At 45.8% G+C, this 21,632-nt stretch overlaps 1 protein-coding gene across 6 annotated transcripts in view; it reads right to left on the bottom strand.

Moving 5' to 3' along the window:
• The window catches only part of MTMR3 (myotubularin related protein 3), a 74,768-nt gene that overhangs the window by 10,506 nt on the left and 42,630 nt on the right, over window positions 1-21,632 (bottom strand). For all 6 annotated transcript variants that reach the window (XM_057410913.1, XM_057410940.1, XM_057410949.1 and 3 more), the window contains 10 exons: window positions 20,627-20,709; window positions 17,600-17,766; window positions 15,447-15,543; window positions 13,514-13,627; window positions 7,907-8,112; window positions 7,559-7,690; window positions 5,706-5,817; window positions 4,433-4,628; window positions 2,646-2,831; window positions 1,133-1,303 (listed from right to left, as the gene is read on the bottom strand). In XM_057410913.1, coding sequence (XP_057266896.1) covers window positions 1,133-1,303; window positions 2,646-2,831; window positions 4,433-4,628; window positions 5,706-5,817; window positions 7,559-7,690; window positions 7,907-8,112; window positions 13,514-13,627; window positions 15,447-15,543; window positions 17,600-17,766; window positions 20,627-20,709 — 1,464 coding nt within the window. The remainder of the gene's footprint in view (window positions 1-1,132; window positions 1,304-2,645; window positions 2,832-4,432; window positions 4,629-5,705; window positions 5,818-7,558; window positions 7,691-7,906; window positions 8,113-13,513; window positions 13,628-15,446; window positions 15,544-17,599; window positions 17,767-20,626; window positions 20,710-21,632) is intronic.

Below are 21,632 nucleotides of genomic sequence, written 5' to 3'. Positions count from 1 at the left end.
GCATCCACAGCTTTAAAAGTCCTCACAAGCTGTATTTATCTGCAGTGTTTCATGCTTTCAGCTACTTGAAGGAACAACCCAAAAGCCACATCCATCATATGCAAAACTACTGCACAGGCCATACAGTTAGGTTTATGATACCTGATACTTTTATAAGCAAAATGGGTTTAGATGTTTATAAAAACCTTTGCTGTCCTCATCATGATGATGTTTGATGACTGCCACATGCCCACCACAGTGCATCCCTCCATACCTTACATGACCTTCCATCACATACACTAAAGAAAACTGTGAGGCATTGCTATGGAAGGACCACACTGAAAACATCCAAGTGTTAAGAGAAACAAAGATACACTGAATAATCAGAGTTACTCTTCCTGTTTAGATTCAAGATGAATACAGACACAGTGTCTTAAAAAATAACTTTATGACACTCCTCCGGCAGAGCTCAGTCCTCTGCTTGTCAAACAGTGAAATGTTTTCTGTTACAGAAAATGAGGCAAAATGTTTAGTGACAAAAAATGTATTCCCAGCATAGAGAAATTTCTGAGGTTGCATTTGACACTCCTTAAACACCAGCAATGGAAGACTTGAAACATCACAGTGGGCAGAGTGTTCGAAGGAGAACACTGATGAGGAGAGCTGAGCACACCTATACACGGTATTCATGATAAGAGTTGAGCCATTAGTATGTCCCATTGCTATAAGCTTGGGTGGTTTTTTAAAGTACCTACAGGGGTCAACACCAAACCTGGAGAGGGGCTTTGGCCAAGGGCCTGGAGGGCCAGGCCAAGGGGAATGGCTTTAACCTGCCAGAGGGGAGACTGAGATGAGCTCTTAGGCAGAAGCTCTTCCCTGTGAGGGTGCTGAGGCGCTGGCACAGGGTGCCCAGAGAAGCTGTGGCTGCCCCATCCCTGGCAGTGTTCAAGGCCAGGTTGGACACAGGGGCTTGGAGCAAGCTGCTCTAGTGGAAGGTGTCCCTGCCCGTGGCAGGGGTTGCAGCTGGAGGAGCTTTAAGGTCCCTTCCAACCCAAACCAGTCTCTGATTCTATGATACCCACTTCTTAAAGCACTGTACTTGGAAGCCCCTAAAGGGATGCTCCCTGCAAGGTGGGGAATGAAGGATACATACAGAGTCTGACTGGGAGGAGTAGAGCAGGTTTTTGAAGGCTTTGTTTGCTGCCCGCAGCAAAGACCAGACAGAACAGGTCCGTTCCTGAGTGTGTTTCTCTCCTCTCTCTTTCGCATTGTTGCACAGGAATGTACCAAAGAGGCAAGAGTAGGTGTGCTGCACCAACTTCACCTGCACAGACCAACACAGACATTGTCACAGGGCAGAAGATACCAGCTTCATGAAAGAACTGAGTCAGGCTTAAGAATCAACAAATCCTTCCTTTGCAGGGAATCCACCCTGTTCAGAAGGGCAGACACACACACACACACCTGCATTTTTGCATAAACTCCTTATAAATTAATGGCAAAAGAGTTCAAGCAGAGCAGAATCTTTTCAAATCATGACCAAAAAAAAAAATGCAAGAAGAAATATAGAACAGAAAGACAGTATTTATTCATAATCAAGCCTATTCTGTGCTGATTCACTCCCCTAGCGCTGCAGGATAGGCAGAGGAGAGAACCGTGATCCCTCTGTTACAACACATTGCTGCAGCACAGAAATTCTGATCGTTATTCACCGTGTCTAACAAAATAACTCAGCATGGACTTAACTTCAAGCATATAAATGACTTGCATGGGATTATTCAGATGTTTAAATGAAGACAAGTACTTCAGTGCTGTATTCAATTAGGGGTTTACTCTGAAAAGGCCAGAGTAGTTGGGGTACTGCAGATTAGCAGTGTGCCGTGGAGCCAGTTACCACCCTTGTATCTCATTTCCCCAGCTGAGCTCAGCCAGGACTGTACATGTACCCACTTACATGGCTGAGCTGGCAAGTGGTAATGCAAGTCAGCCACAAGCACAGGAACGTGCTTTAAACCTCTTAGTGGATCAGACACTTCCTAGAGACTTCTACTCTTAGAGTTTTAGCCCTACAGTCTGTGACTGTCACTTTCCCAGGGATCTGACTTCCAGCCTTCAGAACTCATTTTGAGCATCCCACGCAAATCCCTATTAGGAGGGGTGTCCACTTGAAAAGCAAACAAACACAGCTCACATCCCACACATTTTCAGCAAAGAAACAGAAAAAAAACGAATGGAAAGGTAAGGGGCAGGTCAGTTTTAGAGAAGGAACCTTCAAGTCAAAACAAGACCTAAGTAGGGGGAAGTTTATATTGCCAGTAACCATGACTTTTTGTTTATGCTGCATGGAGGCATTATACTGGAGTTATTTCAGCACCTCTTAGGTGAGGCTATTAAATTCATATCATCTATTTCTTTCTTTCAAGTGTAAAAGAAGTCCTTAAGGGTCCTGCTTCTGTTTTAAGAGCGAACAGACCTCAGGTCCCGTGAAGTATACAAGTACTTTTGTCTATTGTATCTGGGCAGTTTTCCCACTACCTTTATCAGGCTGCAGCGTATCACAGCTAGAAGGGAACATCAGAAACCCCTTGGGGCTCTGCAGTATGTCAGCAGTGGGTACTGGTTTAGCAGCAGTCTATAAAACAGCAATCTCTCAAGCCACAACTCACAAGGAATGCTTCGTTAAACTCGAAAGAGCAAGGGAACTGCCTCTGGAGCTGATGGACGCAGTCCAGCCACTGTAAAAACACTGGGCAGCGCTCATTCAGGTCATCCGAGTTCTCACCATGGCCACAGCGATCTGCAAACTTGTGGCCAAAATCCAGCCACTCCGTCTCCACTAGCACCTGGAAACCCTGCAGAAATGAAAGGACAGATGTAAAGGTCCTCATTCGCTTTGGTTCCATTTGCTAAGATGGTTTGAGACCTGTGGGAATCCCTTTATTCCTCCTGATTCCCTTCAGCACTGGCCTCATTACTTATCTTTACTGCTTCTTCACCTAATGCCTCTGGGTTCTGAAATGCTGCACGATGAAATTAGGACAGAGATGAATTCCCAGGTCTATATGAACAGGAGAGGGGATAAGACAGGTTAAGTCCTCAGTGACTGCCAGGGAAGACCCTGAATGAGACCTCTCTTGGCCAGGCAGGGGCGAGGAGGAGCTTCATCTTGCTCAAAACCACCTGGATCATGGAAACCAGCATGTGGACAGGAGAGGGAATCATAAAGCTCTCCCCTGAAAACAAGGGCAGATCTTGTCTGTCATTAAAGAAACCCATTCCTCCATCCACACAGGACACAGATGCTTGGAGATGATGCTCACCTGTGTGCACACCCCACAGAGCACAGCCACAAGGCTGGTTAAAGCCTTGCAGGACTTCTCATGGAAACGGAAAGGGCAAAGAACATTTCAGAACAGTGCCTGGCAGAGCACCTGAACGTGACAGCTCATCTTAGTGGATATAAAACCCATCACACGTTAGGAAGGGTTTGATTTGTAGTGGGAAGAAAAATTGTAGAGCATACTTAAGTCAACAGCTGTAATCAGGGCAAAAATAACAGCTGAAAACCTTAAGATTTGACATTACTGAGGCCTCATTTTCCTAAACATTTCTGATCCTTGTATGGACAGCTATAGTTAATGGTTTCCTCTGATGCAGTGGTGACAAGAAGGAAGGCAAGGGATGGGTACAGAACTCCACACTCTGGGCAGGGATGACGGCACTCTTAGGAGGGACCAGGAGGAGGCTCTGCCAAGGACAGAGCAGCATGTTTTGACCTGATGGATGCCAACTTCTAGAACCCCTGTGAAAAAGCATCTAAGAAGTTTCCATGGTTTCATCCAAAAGGCATTGCCACAGTTTAAACTTCTGGTCCTCGTGTGTCCAAGGCTTTAAGCAGCAGTTTATAGCCCAGTGTTCAGACACATGCTTCTGTTCTAGACAACAAAGGCATCTTGCACGTGGGCTGGCAGATGGAATCCAGCCATCACATATCACACAGTGCTGGAAAGTGATGGGGCGGAGGAGGAAATCAGCCTGGAAAACCAGGAGAAATGTAACTAAGTGACAGAGGGCAATGAAAATGTGAAACTGGAAAAACATGCAGCTGGGCAATCTAGAAAAGAGAAAAGCTTTGTATCAATACTTGGCTGAGAAACTGCAGTGGTGGAGCGGGAACTGCAATGTGCAGCACTCTGCACTATTCCTAGGTTAAATACAGGAAAGCACAGACCATGACTGTGCAGTTACATCAAAGGGGGAAAATATAATCTGCTCGAGTTACAGACTGTATTTACACCTACACGTAACTGTATCTGCAGCCTACTGTTAGGAAACTCCTGCTAGCTTTAGTGCCTTTTGTAGTGGGAAAACCTGACATCAGTTACAGACAGAGCTCCTCAGAGAAGGACCTAAACCCAGTAAGTACCTCACACCCTACCAGGTGGTTACAAACCTCTGTGGTCCTGTAGTACGGATCTAGCAGCAGTTTGGCCAGAGCCACTATCTGGGGCGTTCGGTCCCAGCCGTCTGAGCAGTGCACCAGGACCGGTCGCTGGTCTCGGTCCACGGCATGAACTACAAGCAGCGCAGACTTCAGAAGCACAGATAAGTGCTGCAGCCATTTGGTGCTTTCCAGAGCTGATAACCAACTAGAGGAAAACAAGGGAAGACAGTTTTTGTTCCTTTACAATGCCTTGTAAAAGAGGAGGTGGGGGTATTTGAATTTATCTTGCTTGAATGGAAGGGTGGAACCAGAGGTGCCTTCACAATCTCTGTACCTCAGCTATTCCCAAGCTCTACAGTGTATGCTGTAGGTATCTGAAGAATCTCTACCCTAAGAAGAGCTACATATCCAGTTCAGTTAGGGTGGCCCTCCTGGATCTATGATGATGCCATGAAAGACTCTTAGCAGCAAACTCAAGCCAGGGGAGCGGTAGGGGAAGCAGGACTGGTACAACTTAGTGCTGCAGTCCTGTGTCCAGCTCTGGGACCCCCAACACCAGAGGGATGTAGAGCTGCTGGAGCGAGTGCAGAAGACACCATGGAGATGATCCAAGGGGTGGAACAGCTCTGCTGTGAAGAAGTTCTTCCCTGTGAGGGTGCTGAGGCACTGGCACAGGGTGCCCAGAGAAGCTGTGGCTGCCCCATCCCTGGCAGTGCTCAAGGCCAGGTTGGACACAGGTTGGAGCAAGCTGCTCTAGTGGAAGGGGTCCCTGCCACCATTACATGATTCTATGAACTAATGTGTCCTAATGGAGACCCATCTCAGAAGCTCCTGAGATGATGGGCTGTTAGAGGCCAGTCATCCCACAGCACTGGAGGGCTGTGAAATGTATCTCTTGAAATGACACTTAAAGTGCATGAAGAACATGCATCACCACTAGAATTTTCTGAAGGAAAGCCAAGCAGTAGAGATTAAAGAACCAGGAATATCAGGTAACCTCAATGCTAGCACTTAGAAACCCAACTGAAAGTCACAGCATTCTAGTACCAATACTCAAGGCTACATTATAATCTCAGATTTCAATTCCTAGGTTCACTTCAATGATAACAAACCAATTACTTCCTTTAGCTCAAATTCCATGGAAATGAAAAAATACAGCTCACTGTTATTAACAGGGAAGGCACCGAGGGAAAAACCTGAATTTCACTTTACAAACCAGCAGCACAAGAATGCAGTGGCAGAAACATGTAAACAAAGGCAAAACCACCAAGCATCCACTTACTTTCCTGGATCTGGCATTTGTGTGCAGAGCAAACGCAGCGACTGAAAGCTCTTCCGGATGGAATGGATGTTTGCCATCCCCATGAACACTACTTCACAGTTTGGGTAATATTCTGTAGGGAAATATCAAGAGAGGGAAGAAACTAACAACTACACAGCGTTTAAATTCATCAAACCAAACCACTGGTGCTGTGGACAGATGAAATAACCTGTTCTGTGAGGAGAGACCAGGACTTGGAGCTGAGGAGGTATTCCAGACATTATGCCATGGCAGAGCAAAACAGGAAGGAGTTAGCAAAGTGTCTGTGTATTTACTTTCAGTGTTTCACTTCACATTACAAAAGGCAGAGTACAAACCTATGGGAATAGTGATAGAAGCTTCAGATTATAGAGTGGTTTAAAAAGACTGAGAAGCACCCGAAGAGACTGTAAAGCATCAATAGTGTTTAACTCCTAATTTATGGATTTGAAATATAGGATATTGAGTGCTTGCACAAGAAAATACAGTGGTCTCTTAAAAGAGCATGCTTTATATCATTTGATTTCCCAGCTCTTTATCAGCCCAACAAATCCTGGCCTCAACCAGAACATCCTGTTAGCGATGGCCTGTGTAACTCCAGTCAGAAGAGACTGACACCATCAGATAATTCAAGCATCGTTTTGTCTTTTTACTGGATGATATTATATATTAAATAAAGCATAACATAAATTACATGTTTTAATAGAGAGAATGAAGCAAAATAGGCAATGCCTGGAGAAAACTATCAGCAAAAAGGAAGCACTTAATGCAGGTCTGATGTATTGAAGGAGACAAGCTGTTGGGGAATCGTCTATAAATTCCAGTAGAGAGGAAGAAAATTAAAACTTCCTGGAGACTTTGTTTTTCTGATTTGAAATTTTATTCTCTGATGAGGAATTACTTGTTCAGCCTGGAGAAGAGAAGGCTCCTGAAGGGGAGACCTTAGAGCAGCTCCAGTGCCTAAAGGGGGCTCCAGGAAACCTGGAGAGGGGCTTTGGACAAGGGCCAAACCTGCTTTAGTGGAAGGTGTCCCTGCTCATGGAAGGGGGCTGTAACTGGATGAGCTTTAAGGTCCCTTCCAACCCAAATCAGACTGGGATTCCGTGATTTAGTAGTTTTGAGGTGTTAAATGAAAAATGCATCTTTTCTTGTACGGTCAAACCAGCTGCTGTTATCTATAGTTTTTCTGCCTGGTATTTTTCCCTAGATTCTCCAGCCATGGAATTCTAACAGGCTGCATTCATATCCAACAGTGACCATAAAATAGTACCTTCTTTAGAATACCAACAATTTACACATGCCAAAGAACTCAGAAAGGGGTAACTGCAAATGCTTTCCAAACAAGATGAATCAGGAATTCAGCTGCTTTGGGTTAAGATATAAATGCTGAAAAATGGTTCAGCTTCAGTAAACTTGCTGCAAAGTTGTATTCTGCTCAACCATTCTAGAATATTATTATTCTCTATAATCAGTGCCTTTATATAAGTTTGCTCAGGGATTTTTTTAGACATCAGCACACTGGACACCTTTGTCTCACTCTAGTTTATGTACTTGACTCAGCAGGGGAAAGCTCATCAGCATATTCCACACAGTTCAGCATTTACTGAACACTGTTACCAGCTGGGTTTATGTTCTGAGAAAGAGACTTCATTTACAGCTAAGCCTGTCCTTTTGAAGGGCTGTGGGAAAGCTGCAAGGATCCAGAACCTTCCTATGGATGAATATTATCTGCATCCACGCAGTCTGTTAAATGTGCAGTACTGAAATGTAACAGTGTAGTTCTATTCGAGCAAATCCTTGTGATTAACTTAAAGCTGAGAAGAAACACAGCTTACCTGGGCACTCACAGCCACCACCTTTGGCTCTGTTTGCCACAGCTGCTGCGTACGATCGTGCATCCAAGATCAAAAGCTTCTGAGGCTGTATCGCCAAGCTCTCTGCTCCTGAAGCGTTAGAGATGGAGGAGTCTGGGGAAGAGGATATGCAACTCATGAGTAACTAAAAGGATACTCCTGACATTGCTTACAACAGTATTCCCTCAAGCCCCACAGTGCATATGCACTGCACACACAGAAACTGGAGAACTCCTGATTAAACCTGAGTATCTGTTACAGTACATGAAAGACAATAAGCTTTTATAGAAAACTCTGCCCCTTACAGAAAAGAGGCAGTGACAAACTCACCAAATTCCACATCAGAGAGGTCCCCTCCATTGGAGAAATCTCTGGAACAATTTCCATTCATTAACTTGTTAATGTTGGACCTTGAGTCTGAGGCACAGGCTTTGGCTACAGACTGGACAAGGTGTTCATCATCTGCATTCCTCCAGCCCCACCAACTGACCTCTGGCTGTCCACAGCGGGAAATAACTGCCCCATTGCTCTGGTGCCTGAAAAGGGAAAGAAGAAAAAGAACTTGTGTAATTTAAATCAGGATGAAAACCACAGAGGGCACAAAAATCAAATGTACTCCAGCAGCTGAACTCCTGTTGGGGACCCCTCTATTGTTCAGCAGTAAGCCTCAACCTGTGATCTAGTGGTGATGTATTCCATGAGCTTCCCTGCAAAACGCTGACTGTGACCACGCAGTCACTAGAAGGTAAAAGTCAAAGCTGGGGTAGTGTTTTCTTGCTCAATACTGTTAGCCACTGAAAGCTGGAGAACATTCTAGAAGAGCAGAAGAGGCACTGAAGAGGCAGCCAACACTGGAACTCACACCAAGTTTGAGGCTGGAAGACAGGAGAAAACCCAGAGATTCACTTTTTGATGGGATCTCTTAAAAATCAAACTACCACTAATTAAATCTGAAGAATGTAGCCATTCTGGTAGGAAATACTGGCAGAACTTGGCATGCCTGGTCTGATGATGTCTAGTGGTAACCCAAACTCTTGCTTTTGGGTATCGATGGTGTCCACACCAAGGCATCACCAGTGAGTCACCAGAAGCATTCCTTGCTGAACCCTGCTGAACTGCATCATGAAGCCAGTGGATCTTGGATACTGTTTCAGTAGCTAGAAGGAAAACAGCCTTTCACATCTCAGGATGCTGAACACCTTCAGCTTTACTCATTATGAAGCTTGGTATTAGGAGTGGCTCTGCAATTCCCTTTTCATCTGCATCTAACTCCTCTACTTGCTGCTCTCCTCCATCCCTCTTCCTGATCCTTCTTGGGTAGTGTTTCATTTGCTGCTGCTCAAATACCTATCTAGTGGATCTAGTTCCAAAACCCGGCCACAGGCAAGGACACCTTCCACCAGCTGCTTTAGGCACTGGAGCTGCTCTCAGGTCTCCCCTTCAGGAGCCCTCTCTTCTCCAGGCTGACCGAGCCCAGCTCTCTCAGCCTGGCTCCAGCCCTTGGAACGTTTTTTTCCTATGCCAATTCTAGTTCCTGTATGTGATGATGCAGCGAAGAATTTTAGAGTCTTCCTGGAAACAAACTGGCCAGCTCAGCTTCTTGTGAAGCAAGACTTGTTCAGTTCCTTCTAACAAGGCAGCAGCACAGAATGGGGAGCGGTACCTGAATCAGACGGGATCAGCAGATCCAGACAGCCCTGAGCAGTCAGAGCCCACCCAAGCCTATAAAACTATAAATCCTGACTTTTCTCCTTCTCACCACTCTAACAGATGTTTATGGAGGTGGCAGGGTTGTCGCGAGAGCTGCCAAGGCCCATCAGGAGCTGAGCAGCACCATCCCTGCAGTACCACTATGGGGTACAGCAGCAGGCAGCAGCACCTGCCTCCGCTGTGCATTCACAGCGACACTTACCTTGGGTTAAGCCTCCTTGTTGCAAAACCCAACAGTCACAAACCAGGCTGTGATATGGGATTTGCAGGATTTTTCATAGCTCTTTTGTAATGGTTCCATACAAAATTCCTTCCCTGAGCACAAGCAACCGACACACTGCAGGAGCTGAACTGAAGGAAAGGCAGCTGACACCAGGGGCCAGCATGAGAAGCGAAATGGGGATGTGCTGAAATGAACAACCTTCCATTTACAGCTCTCCTGATATCAAATTAGTTCAGCAAAAAGGACCTGCCAGCCACTGAAAGGCCACCGAGCTCCCTGCTATGCTCCTGCACAAGTGACATAAGAGAATAAACCACCATTACACGTGTACAAAATCTATTTGGAACGCTCAGAGAAACTCATTTATTTTTCCCTATGTTCTCCCAGATTTCATTACTACCTGCTGCGGAATCATTCTCACACATTCATCAAGAGTTACATTTTCATCTCAAGGTTCTTGCCTCCCATTTATACCACAAATAATAAGAAATCACTAGGCCAAAAGCTGAGTTCAGTGCTGGCTGTGAAGGCCTCGCACTCCTCAGCCTGCGCAACGGTACAAGGGATGAACAGAACCAGCAAACAGTTCTATTACAGCTGGAGGTCTGAGGAGTCATATCATGCCTGGCTACAGCAAGGGAAAACAGCAAATGGTTTAAGTGTGATTCCGAGGTCCCCAGAGATAGAGCTGGGGGTAAGATGGTGTCACTCAGATCTCAGTAAGCAAGGAATGACTGGAGAGAATTAAAGCAAACCCTCCAATGTAAGTTCCCTGACCCTCTAGAGACAAAGCAGAACGCAGCCTTCCAGCAGGAGGCCAGGCTGAATGTGGTTCTGGGCAACCTGGTGTAGCTGAAGATGTCCCTGCTCATTGCAGGGGGGCTGCACCAGATGAGCTTTGAGGATCCATTCGAACACAAACTGTTCTATGGTACAGAAACTAAAGCATAAATCACCATTATACAGCTACAAAGCCCTTTATAGAGCCTTATGTAACTGTGTGATGAATGGCAAACCTCTGCACATGCTTCATCTTCCTTGTGTTCAAGAAACCTTTTGAGGACAACAATAAATCCACCAGGTCCTTGTATCTCCTTGCATCCAGGAAGACTAATCACAGAATCCCAGACTAGTTTGGGCTGGAAGGGACCTTAAAGCAACTCCAGTTCCAGCCCCTGCCATGGGCATGGACCTGTTCTACTAGAGCAGCTTGTTCCAAGCCCCTGTGTCCAACCTGGCCTTGAACACTGCCAGGGATGGGAAATCCCTGAGAAAAAAAAATCCCCAAAGGCTTCTCCCTAACATTGATTTTATGGGGCCAACCCAGAAGAGCTGCAAAGCCCCGTTACCAGCCAGATTTATCCATATAGCTCTGTGCCCAGATTTTAAACAACTGTAAAGACAGAGAAACTACAGAAGCTGCTGGGAGGATTTTCTAGAAATCAGAGCATGAAACAGCAGCAACACTCCTGACAGCCCAACCTCGTCCAAGTACTCTGGATGCTTCCTCCAGCCACTCAGCTCCTCAAGTGCTTTGAGAGAGCAGACAATGAGGGTTTGTTCCATGTGTCTGCCTCTGGTCTCGCTCTGTCCCAGTGCCCAGTGCTGAGTGTCTGAGGAAAGTCAGTGGGTGAATTGTAAGACAACCATTATGACTGTTTTCCCCCTGAAGCAAAGCAAAAAGAACAGATTTGACAGAGAGAGCTGGGCTGGGTCAGCCTGGAGAAGAGAAGGCTCCTGAAGGGAAGACCTGAGAGCAGCTCCAGTGCCTAAAGGGGCTGCAGGAAACCTGGAGAGGGGCTTGGGACAAGGGATGTAGGGACAGGCCAAGGGGAATGGCTTTAACCTGCCAGAGGGGAGACTGAGATGAGCTCTTAGGCAGAAGCTCTTCCCTGTGAGGGTGCTGAGGCGCTGGCACAGGGTGCCCAGAGAAGCTGTGGCTGCCCCATCCCTGGCAGTGTTCAAGGCCAGGCTGGACACAGGGGCTTGGAGCAAGCTGCTCTAGTGGAAGGTGTCCCTGCCCATGGCAGGGGTTGGAGCTGGATGAGCTTTAAGGTCCCTTCCAACCCAAACCAGGCTGGGATTCTGTGACAGCCTTTCCCCCCCCTCACAGAGCTGAGCAGAGGATGGAGCACCCACAGGCAGAAGGGCCCCAGGGCTGGCCCCTTCATTATTTGGAAGGAGAAAAGAGGGGATTTAAAGCTAATGGGCTGTAGCCATGAGCTAATTTGTTCTCCCTTCATAGAACCAGAATTCTTAAGCTAGGTAAATAATGATTTGCGACCTACTCTGAACTCTCCTACCTTGGCTCCTCCGACCCAAGCTGTACAAATGTGTCAGCTTTACCATTCTCTAAATTTAGCTTCAAACTCAGAGAGCAGCTTTTCCTTCCTGTCTCTGCAGAAGCAATGGATGGACAGGCAGATAACGGAATGATCAGCATTCATTATCTTTCTAATCCCTTTGTCCTCTGATTTCTTAAAGAGATTTTTAACATTTATGGGAGGATAACTACACCAGGAAGGTGCTCAAGGCATTAAATGACAGCTTCCAGAATACCTGAACAAAACCTCAACCCAGAGATGATGAAATGTATTTCTCATTAAAGCAGCTGCTAAAACCCAGGATCTCAGACAAGCAATTTTGTTATGAAGAACTGCTGGACTCAGTCTAAGGAGAAGACTGATTAAAACTACCTAAAATATGTAGATACAGCTAACACCTACGTTCTGTTGTAATTTGAGTTTTACATCTCCCTTAAATGACTTTGGTATTTGTCCTTGTTTCTAGTACAGTGTGAGTATTGGCCATTGAGAACTGGAGCCAAAGCGAAGGAGCCAGAGATGCTGTTTGACATTTCTGCAGTTGGGTTGAGGTCTTCATCTTACAGCTTTGCATTCTCACATTAACACATTCAAATTCATCTTAGCTGAGGAGTTTGCTCTAGGAGTGACCTGCAGGAGATGCAAATGCTGAGTGCTCCTACAGCGTGTTTGGGATTAAATGATACAAATCTTACAGGGTGAGAGGAAATGGCCTTAAGTTGTGCCAGGAGAGGTTTAGATTACATATTAGGAAAGATTTCTTCACCCAAAGGCTGTCAAGCACTGAAAAAGGCTTGTTCCAGTAGTGGAGTTTCCATCCCTGCAGGTATTTAAAAGCTGTGCAGATGAGACCCTCAGGGCCATGGGTTAGTGGTGGCCTTGGCAGTGCTGGGGAACGGTTGGGCTTGGTGATCTTAAAGGTCTTTTTCAACTTAACTGGTTCTGTGATTCCCACTCAGCATGAACACACAGGAAGTCTGCCTCACCTCATTTATGGTTTGACAAAAGCCAGTATCTGCTGCTGCCTCACACTTTCCTGGGTTTTGAATGGGTATAAACTAACACATATATAGGTAGCAAAGGTGGAGACAAAGAACCCGAGCTCACAGGCCTAACAGGTCCCACTCTGCTGTCAGTTAAATGCAGGTCTGAATGTTTTCTCGTGTGAAGGGTCCCCTGTCACCTTGTTTGAGATATAAACCCTCCAAGTTGTTTGTGTTTTGTGGCAAGGTCCTGCTCTCTACACACCTAGGATCCTTCTGGAGCGGAACAGCAGGACCTCAGCACAGATGGAGGCCCAGGGGGATTCAGCTTGGGGACCACTCCACCAGGCAGCACAGAGGGGGCTGTGCCAGGTCTTGTTGCCTCTTCCCAGTCTGGTTCTCCAACTTTACCCTAGCAGGTCCTGGATATTGTCTCTGAGATGTTCTCCTGCAGCACCCCTCCACATAGTGTTATACATGCACAAATACAACAAGATGAAAGCCAGACCTCTCTTTACTTTGAATAAATGGGAAAAATTTGATTTTCAAGTCTGCCAGGCTCATTGAAGGACACCTGGGACATAGAACACCTTTCCTTCCAAGCTAAAATTCCCACTTGCAGCTTCTTTCAGCTTTTATTTGCTGTAACATCCCATTTGTAGCCTGGTGAAAGCTGTTCCACCTGCAAGAGCCTCACCTGTACACAACAGCAGGGATACGCTTCCAGGACCGAAAGCTTGCCACGCTCTCTAGCTCCTTATCCGTGATCCAGGCAGGAACAATGATTTCTTGGGGGTAACTACCACAGAGCCTGCAAGAGAAGTGGTGAAAAGGGGTTAAAGTGACACAGAGCAGTTACACGCTTCCCAGACAACACATAATAACCAGTATGGGCGACCTGACAGCCCTTCATCTCAGCAACCTGCCAGTTTGTGAATTCCTGTTTCATGGTATGCCAACTAACTCCTCCTTCACCTGTAACAAAAGGCACTGTGAGCACTGAGCTGCATCAAGGCATTTCAGGGTTTGAAGATTACAGTTTCCAGTACCTGAAGGGGGCCTACAAGGATGCTGGCAAGGGACTCTTCATCAGAGACTGCAGTGATAGGACAAGGGGTAAGGGAGATTTAGGTTAGGTATAAGGCAGAAGCTCTTCCCTGTGAGGGTGCTGAGGCGCTGGCACAGGGTGCCCAGAGAAGCTGTGGCTGCCCCATCCCTGGCAGTGTTCAAGGCCAGGCTGGACACAGGGGCTTGGAGCAAGCTGCTCTAGTGGAAGGTGTCCCTGCCCACGGCAGGGGTTGGAACTGGAGGAGCTTTAAGGTCCCTTCCAACCCAAATCAAGCTGGAATTCTATGATTTTTCTCAGGGAATTCACACGTAGGCAATTTCTGCCTCCAGCTGAAACAAACTGAAGCATAGAAGAGAAATTCCAGGTCTCTGCATGCCAAAGAATTAGCTCATGGATTTTCGGGTCACAAAACACAGAGGCAGAGCCACGCTGGCTACTGGATTCAAGACAAAAGTGGGAACTGCACACTGGCTCCTCAGCCCCCACTGAAGGCAGAAACCAGAGTGCAGGGCTCATGTTTGACTGGTAATGGAAATTTCTTCTACTAGATGCACATCCTCCTCTACAACTGAACTAGTAAAGCCAAGACTGGCAGTGAGAACCCTGCAAGCACTCAGCAGTGACTGCTCCGTATTGCTGAATCATAAATGAGTTCATCCCCAGTCCATTCCTTTAGGGAAATGCATTTCCTGCACAAGGGCAGATGAACACATGTGTAAGACTGTTTTTCAGAAAAAAAAAAATGATTATCCTGAAAAAATGCCCTTTGCTTAAGTGCTGGCCACAAGAAGGAAAAGAGAAGTTTGTGTCATTCTGCTTCCATAGGACACAGAGAGGATTTTTTTCCTTGTCCTCAGGGTTAAATGCTTAAGGGATTTTTTCTTTCCTAGATTTTCAGAGCAAGACAGACACTGTTCTTGCAGTGACACCAGCTACCAGCTGCAAGTCATACGTTATCCTGCAGAGACAGAGCAAGGAAACCTGTTTCAGCACGGTGTTATGGCTGGGTTTGCTCCGAATTGCATTAGTGATCAGCCAGAACACTCTGTCCTAGTGACCATGCATGGCGAACACCAGCCTCTGCTCCAGCAGCAAGAGGAGAGGACATCAGCCTGGCCTCTGAGGACCACAGAAGGTATTTTCTCTTGTTTTCAAGATCTACAAGCTCAGCTCTTCCAAACCAGCTTCTTTTGGGTTTTTAATACACATCTTTTCCATAGGTTAGCGAATAAGAGACAACAAAATGTGGGGTTTAAAAGTTCAAACTCCACTCTGCTCACTTCAGGCTTCCCCTCCTTCCATGGGAACACTTATTCTCTAAGAAGGCCTCCAGCAAGCACATGAAAATCCAGTATTTCTCAGCCTACAAAAAACTAGAGCAACTAACAAAATATTAAATCTTTAAAAGCACACTTTTTTCTCTAAAACAACAGAAAATCCTCATTCTGATTGTCCCTTATTAGGAGCTGCAGAACTTGGAAGGAGTTCCAGTAATGTGCTATAACAAAACTGGTGGTTTGAGATGCTGTTTGGCTGTGAACCAGCAGCCCACACAACTCACTTGTACTTCTCATTGATGTTGGAAATCCTCCAGGCATTGTTCATATCAAATCCCATCCGCTCCACTTCGTTTTTAAACCTTGAAGTTACATGTTCTCCTGGGTATCAAAAGCAGAGAGAGAAAATCAATGCAAAATAAGAAGTAAGGGTTCTACCTTTCAAAACAGTGACAGAAAAGCACCACTGGAGTCATGAACAGCACAAAAGAGAAAGGAATAGTCCAAAACTGCCATCTGTGTTTCACAACCCTATTTGGGAAACCCATGGTGGGAGAACCACTGCTTGTGCTCATGGCTCTCCCTGGTCAACTGTCCTGAAATAGCAGTCTAAGGATCAGCTTCTGGAAGTTCATGTAAGAAACAACAGAGCTGCAGCCCAGAGCCAAGCACATCAGCAAAAGGTTGGAAGTAGACCTTAAGGTCCTTTCCAACCCTAACTATTCCATGATTCTATAATCCATCAGCAGTCATAGTGGGAAAATGCCTTCAGTAGTTTTTCGAAGTTCTGAAGAGTTTTATATGAATGAGAAGAATGGGAAGCTCTGGTCTGACTGATCCATGATGGGGGAATATGTAGAACGTGGTCTGGAACATTTCCATTTAGCATGCAATTCCAGCCTCAGGTTTCCTGTATGGCTGCACGCTAGCCCTGGAATTGAACCTACATCAGTTCTCTATCTCCAAACTGGAGATTATTCTTCCAGCAGTCATGTGGAGATATGAGGATAAATTGCATAAATCATTGTTTATCACAAGTATCAGTCACAAAATCCCCACAAATTCATGGCTTAATATATTAAAGGAACTGGAATGAGCCCTATATATTTCCTGGACACTTTTAAAAGTATCCAGATACAACTGAAAAGTACACAATGGCAATAAAGAGCAATTCTTTAGACAGGCAGAGAGAATCAGAAGGTATCAATCAGCATGGAGAAGAGGATAATGCTCAGAGGTTCAGAGTAAGAAATGTGATAAATCCACCGAGCACATGAGCAGCATAAAGTAACCCTGCAAGTCTGTCCATCGCTTGTCTCATTCAATTGCTGTATCATGAACTCAGAGGCAGAGCATCACCCCACAGGGGGGAAAATCAGTTGAGAAATTAATCCTTTAAGTATTACATCTTTCCATTCTCTATTTCAGAAAACCCTTAAAGCCTTTCAATACCCGAGAGACATGTAGATATGTATTTATCTCCAAGATGTACCGCTCTGAAACAGTTTTTATGTGATGTTACAGGACAATTAGAGTAAATGTAGAGAAATTGGTGAATTAAGAATAAAGACTGTGGCCTACCCTTACCTGGGGACTTAATTACCTGTGAAAGAAAAGCTGTAATATTAATCATTCCTACAGCTCAGATTATACACTGAAAATGGTACCTTGCAAACCCCAACATGCTTTACCCTATGGACAACGTGTACAATGAGATTACTTTCCTTATGCTTTCTGAAGGTAAAATGTGAGGACGACCCTGTGTGCAAGTGGAGAACATCCATGGCAGTACAATCTATGGACCTGACTGACCTTCACCACTTATTTCCTTTATATCATGGCACTGGTACCATAAAGAAAGCAATGGCTCTGCCTCCTGAGTCATGCATGTTCTGCAGAATGGGGACCACAGGTCAGCTCTACCTTCCTAGTGCAAGGTCATTTAGACTGGAGCTCACCGACAACTCGCTGCTCCTCATGTGAGGTCTGCATGAACCTATCACCTTCTAGCCACCTACTTAAACAGGTCCACAGCTCGAGTCCCTGACAACAGCTGGATGGCTCCATGACTGACTAAAGCAAATCCACCCCAATTATTTCCTTGTGATATTCAGGTACTGCTTTGTATGCTGATCTTAGAGTAGCTATGGTGGGAGCTAATTTCTCCTTTGTTCAGACAGAACCAAACTCAGGCTGTGCAGCAGACATGCAAGACACTGCAGGACACCCTAGGTGCACTACACCTATATAATATACATACAGTATAGCCACCAGCTAGTGAAGAAATGCAAGAACTTATGTACAAAGGTGAAGGTGTCCAGGTTCAGCTGACAACAGCACTGACTGAACCTGTCTGTAACTGGTTTGGAGGTTCTAGATTTCAGAACAGGCAGTTCTACTTAATGCATCTGTGATGATCCCAAAGTGTTATCCATACCTGGCCGGCACAAGTCCCCGTGCTGCTCCTTCTCACTGGCATACACCTCCATGCACCACGCGTGGTAGGCAAAGGAGAAGAGGTCCTCTATCTTGGAAGGAGGGCGGATGGCATTGTTCAGTCGCTTGAGCCAATCTTGACACTGCTCAAAAGTAGAGAACTGACACCTGCCCCAGAGACAAAGAGTTACCTGTGAACCTGCAGTGAAATCATGGAATCACCAGGCAATGAGAGACCAAACATGACCCGTCAGCGTGGGCTTGAGCACAGAAACCCCTGTGTGCTGGGCTGCACCCCAGAGTGTGAGCAGCAGCTCACGGAGGGGATCCTGCCCCTCTGCTGTGCTCTGGGGAGTCCCCACTTGCAGCACTGTGTGCAGCTCTGGTGTCCACAGCATAAGAAGGACATGGAGCTGTTAGAGCAAGGCCAGAGGAGGCCATGAGGAGCGGGGCTGCAGCTCCTCTTGTACGGAGCCAGGCTGAGAGCATTGGGGCTGCTCAGCCTGGAGAAGAGAAGCCGTGTGGAGACCTCAGAGCAGCTTCCACAGTCTGAAGGGGGCTACAAGGATGCTGGAGAGGGACTCTTCATCAGGGACTGCAGTGATAGGATAAGGGGTGATGAGTTCAGACTGAAACAGGGGAGATTTAGGTTAGATATAAGGAAGTTCTTCCCTGTGCTGAGGCGCTGGCACAGGGTGCCCAGAGAAGCTGTGGCTGCCCCATGCCTGGCAGTGTTCAAGGCCAGGTTGGACACAGGGGCTTGGAGGAAGCTGCTCTAGTGGAAGGTGTCCCTGCCCGTGGTAGGGGTTGGAGCTGGATGATGTTAAGGTCTTTCCCAACTCAAACCCTTCTATGATACTATGAAAGCAAAAACCCAGAGCAAGTACCTTACTGGTAACTCAGTCCTACTTCTCCGTCCATTCTAATAGATACTAAAAGTTAAACCTTTGGATATTAGTGAAGAAATACACACTTAGGAAGTCAAAACAGTCAACACCCTCCTAGTCACGAAGGGGGAGATGTTTATCCATATGATTACTATCAAACCAAGGACACTATCACCAGGTTCTGTCTGCAGTGTCCACACCACCAAAGACAGAGATGTGTTACAGTGGCACACTGACTGCTCAGGTGGGAACCCATGCAACTATCACATATGTTCTAATCCGTGCATCACCACCTATAAACAAGAACATGGGTTTCATCAGACATAGGAGAAATACCCATGTGATTGTTATACTTGATTTAAGAATGAGGACAATCTCTGATACCTGAAATCGTACATTATTCCCCTATCTCATAGGTGAAGATTCTCTTCCTAGCCTTGGTGGGAAGCACAATGTCTTTGAAACTGAGCTTTGCCTGATGTTACAGACCACCAACAACCCCTGCACAGCAAAAACCAATCTTCAAAGCAGTGTATTACAATTCATTAGCTTGTCTTTTCAAACAGGACTCCTGCACCCTTTAGAATAAGAGGTGGGAATAACACCAGTGATCTATTTTGCTCTGACAGATTTCTTTAACATTTTGTAGTTATGAAACATTCCAAGCATTTACATTCAGCTTGGTCTGCGTTCTGCTGCATTCATGGCTAACAACAGCATCTGTATTCTCCAAGGGCAGGATTTAAGACCCCACAAGTCAGTGGAAGGCAAAAGCCATGACCAGCTCATGAAATGTGCCTTAATACCTGCAAGGAACCTGGAGGTGTTCATTTCCCATCCTGACTGGAAAGCCAGCCAGACTACTAGCTTAGAGTGGCAATTCTGCATTAACTATCCAGTCAGACAAGATACTCAGCCTAGAGACACCATTTTCTTTCTGAATCCTTTTGAAGTTAGTGTTGCAAACAGCAAGTACTATCTTCACTTGAGCTCTAGTGTTCAAAGCACAACCTATTGTATTAGGAAGAACATGAGCATGGTCTGAATCTGGTGTCTCAACCTCATACTCCATTGTGTTCCTGCAGCCAGTGTCACTGAGTACTGATGCTCAGAGATGCAATTTTGCAGGGAAATTGATGAGGAAAGGCATAAATACAAATAATCTGTATTCACTCTACAATCGAGGAGAAACATTAAACTACTGTGAGAGGAAGGACATCTTCCAATGTCAAGAGCTACAAGTTGAGAGGAAGTTAAATATTTAATTGAAATTAAAATAAATATTACTTCTAACCGAAAATCAGTCCTCAGGAAAATAGGAAGCAGCTGCTCTGTTAAACATTCCAAGTGCTCAGCTCTGACTGGGGCTCAGCTCATTATACAAAAGGTGCTGCCAGCAAACATTTCATCAAAAAGAAATGTTCCTTTCTTCTTAATTAAAGTTCATAGATCCAAATTAATTCCTGCAGCAGGGAAGTAGGAAATAGCTGTAGCTCAGAGGCTCCTGGCTTGGACTCTGAGGTCTGCTGAAGGGCAGGCACAGAGAAACCCTCCCTTCCACCTGATGCTGCCCACTGGGTTAGAGCAGGCTGCAGACCTCGCTTCACCTCATCCCCTCACTTGCTTTTCCACCAGGCTGCTATGTCTTAAGGACAGCAGCTGTGTCCTCACAGCCTTTAGGAACACCAGTGGCTGATGCCACCCAGACTGAAGGTTTCACCTCAAAGAGCACAAAGCCCACACCTTAACCCTGCAAGCCCCACATCTCCACTACCCACTTCAAGTGTGTGTTTCAGTGGTTTTATCCAGTATCTTGCACCCAACTGAAGCAATATGTCATACCTGATTGTAAGGCAGGGAAAATGCAGTGCAAATGAAATTCACTTCAGAATAAAATCAAGATGAGCCACTTGGGCTCAGATATTGCTGCCGTGTCTCACGGCAAGCAGAGAGGCAGAAAGCCTTGCTCCCATCTTCCTCACACAAATGCCCACCCATCACATGCAAAATCAGACCAAAGAACATCTTCTGAGGGCAAGCAAGAGCAAAAATAAGAAAATAACCCTTCCTGAAAGCAGCAGAGCTCTCTGCAGCACACGGAAAGCAGAGGTATCCCCGTCCAACACACAGCCTCTTCCTACCTTATAACCTTGCAGTCTTTGCAAGTCAGATGAAGTTGAAATATATCACGGCACTCAACACTTTCTATAAGCTGCAATGGAACCTGCAATTAAAAAGATGATACCATTTTAGTTCAAACACACTAACACTGTAATTCCTTTGCATATCTCACAAGGATTTATTACAGGATTATATGGGCCCTGAAAAAGAGAGAGAAAACCAAAGAAAATGAAGGGGAACTACTTCAGCAGCTCGGTACCACGTAGCAGCAGCTTCAGTTCCACTGCTGTATGATCCAAACCCCGTAAGGGATCACGTCAAAACAACTGAGAGGGCTGCAGCACTGGTGACAAATGCGAAATCACAGAGACCCACAAGCTCTTCTCATGAAAGCCTTCTTCTCTCTTGTAGGTCTGAATTTGGGATCTTGGGAATATCATTTTAGCTGTTGGCTTTACAAAGGTAGGAAGGGACAGGACAAGTTGTGGCAGTGTTGTCTATTAAGGGACTGGAAGAGAACCATCTATTCTTTCCTCCCAAGTGCACAGCCTCAAGGACACTCAGTGAATTATTTAGACCCACTGCTGCCTCCCATGGCCAGTGAGGCACCTCTGCCCAACCACCCACGTTCAGACTCTAGCACACTTGCTTTTCAGTCAAATGCTGCTTTGCCTGTTAATACTCTCCCCCCAAACTCTCTTTTATAGCAGTTTTTCCCATGTCCATCTTCATTTAAGCAGTCCTTCCCCCACTCCCTCCTCCCAGCTCTGTAATGACAGACCAAGGATTCTTCTACTCCTGCATTATTTTTAATTTCCTTCTTTCAAAGTCACTCTTTGCTCTGTGCCCTTTCGATCTGCTCTCTGCACAACAGCCATTCTTTCTCCCTGTGACAGCCTACCAGCAGCTCAGCATCCATTGCCTCAGCATCTGCCTGTTTCTCTTCAGGAGAACATTCATATCCATCTTCGTCATTTTCCTTTCATAAATATCTGTCCTCTGATCCTCTTGCATTTTCAATCTCCT

This window comes from Pezoporus wallicus, unplaced genomic scaffold (genome assembly GCF_028554395.1).
Source record: "Pezoporus wallicus isolate ANWC-B61680 ecotype Strahan unplaced genomic scaffold, APGP_CSIRO_Pwel_v1 contig_8226, whole genome shotgun sequence".
Classification (NCBI taxonomy): domain Eukaryota; kingdom Metazoa; phylum Chordata; class Aves; order Psittaciformes; family Psittacidae; genus Pezoporus; species Pezoporus wallicus.
The sequence above is the reverse complement of the archived record's forward strand: the minus strand, read 5'-3'. Positions and strand labels throughout refer to the sequence as shown.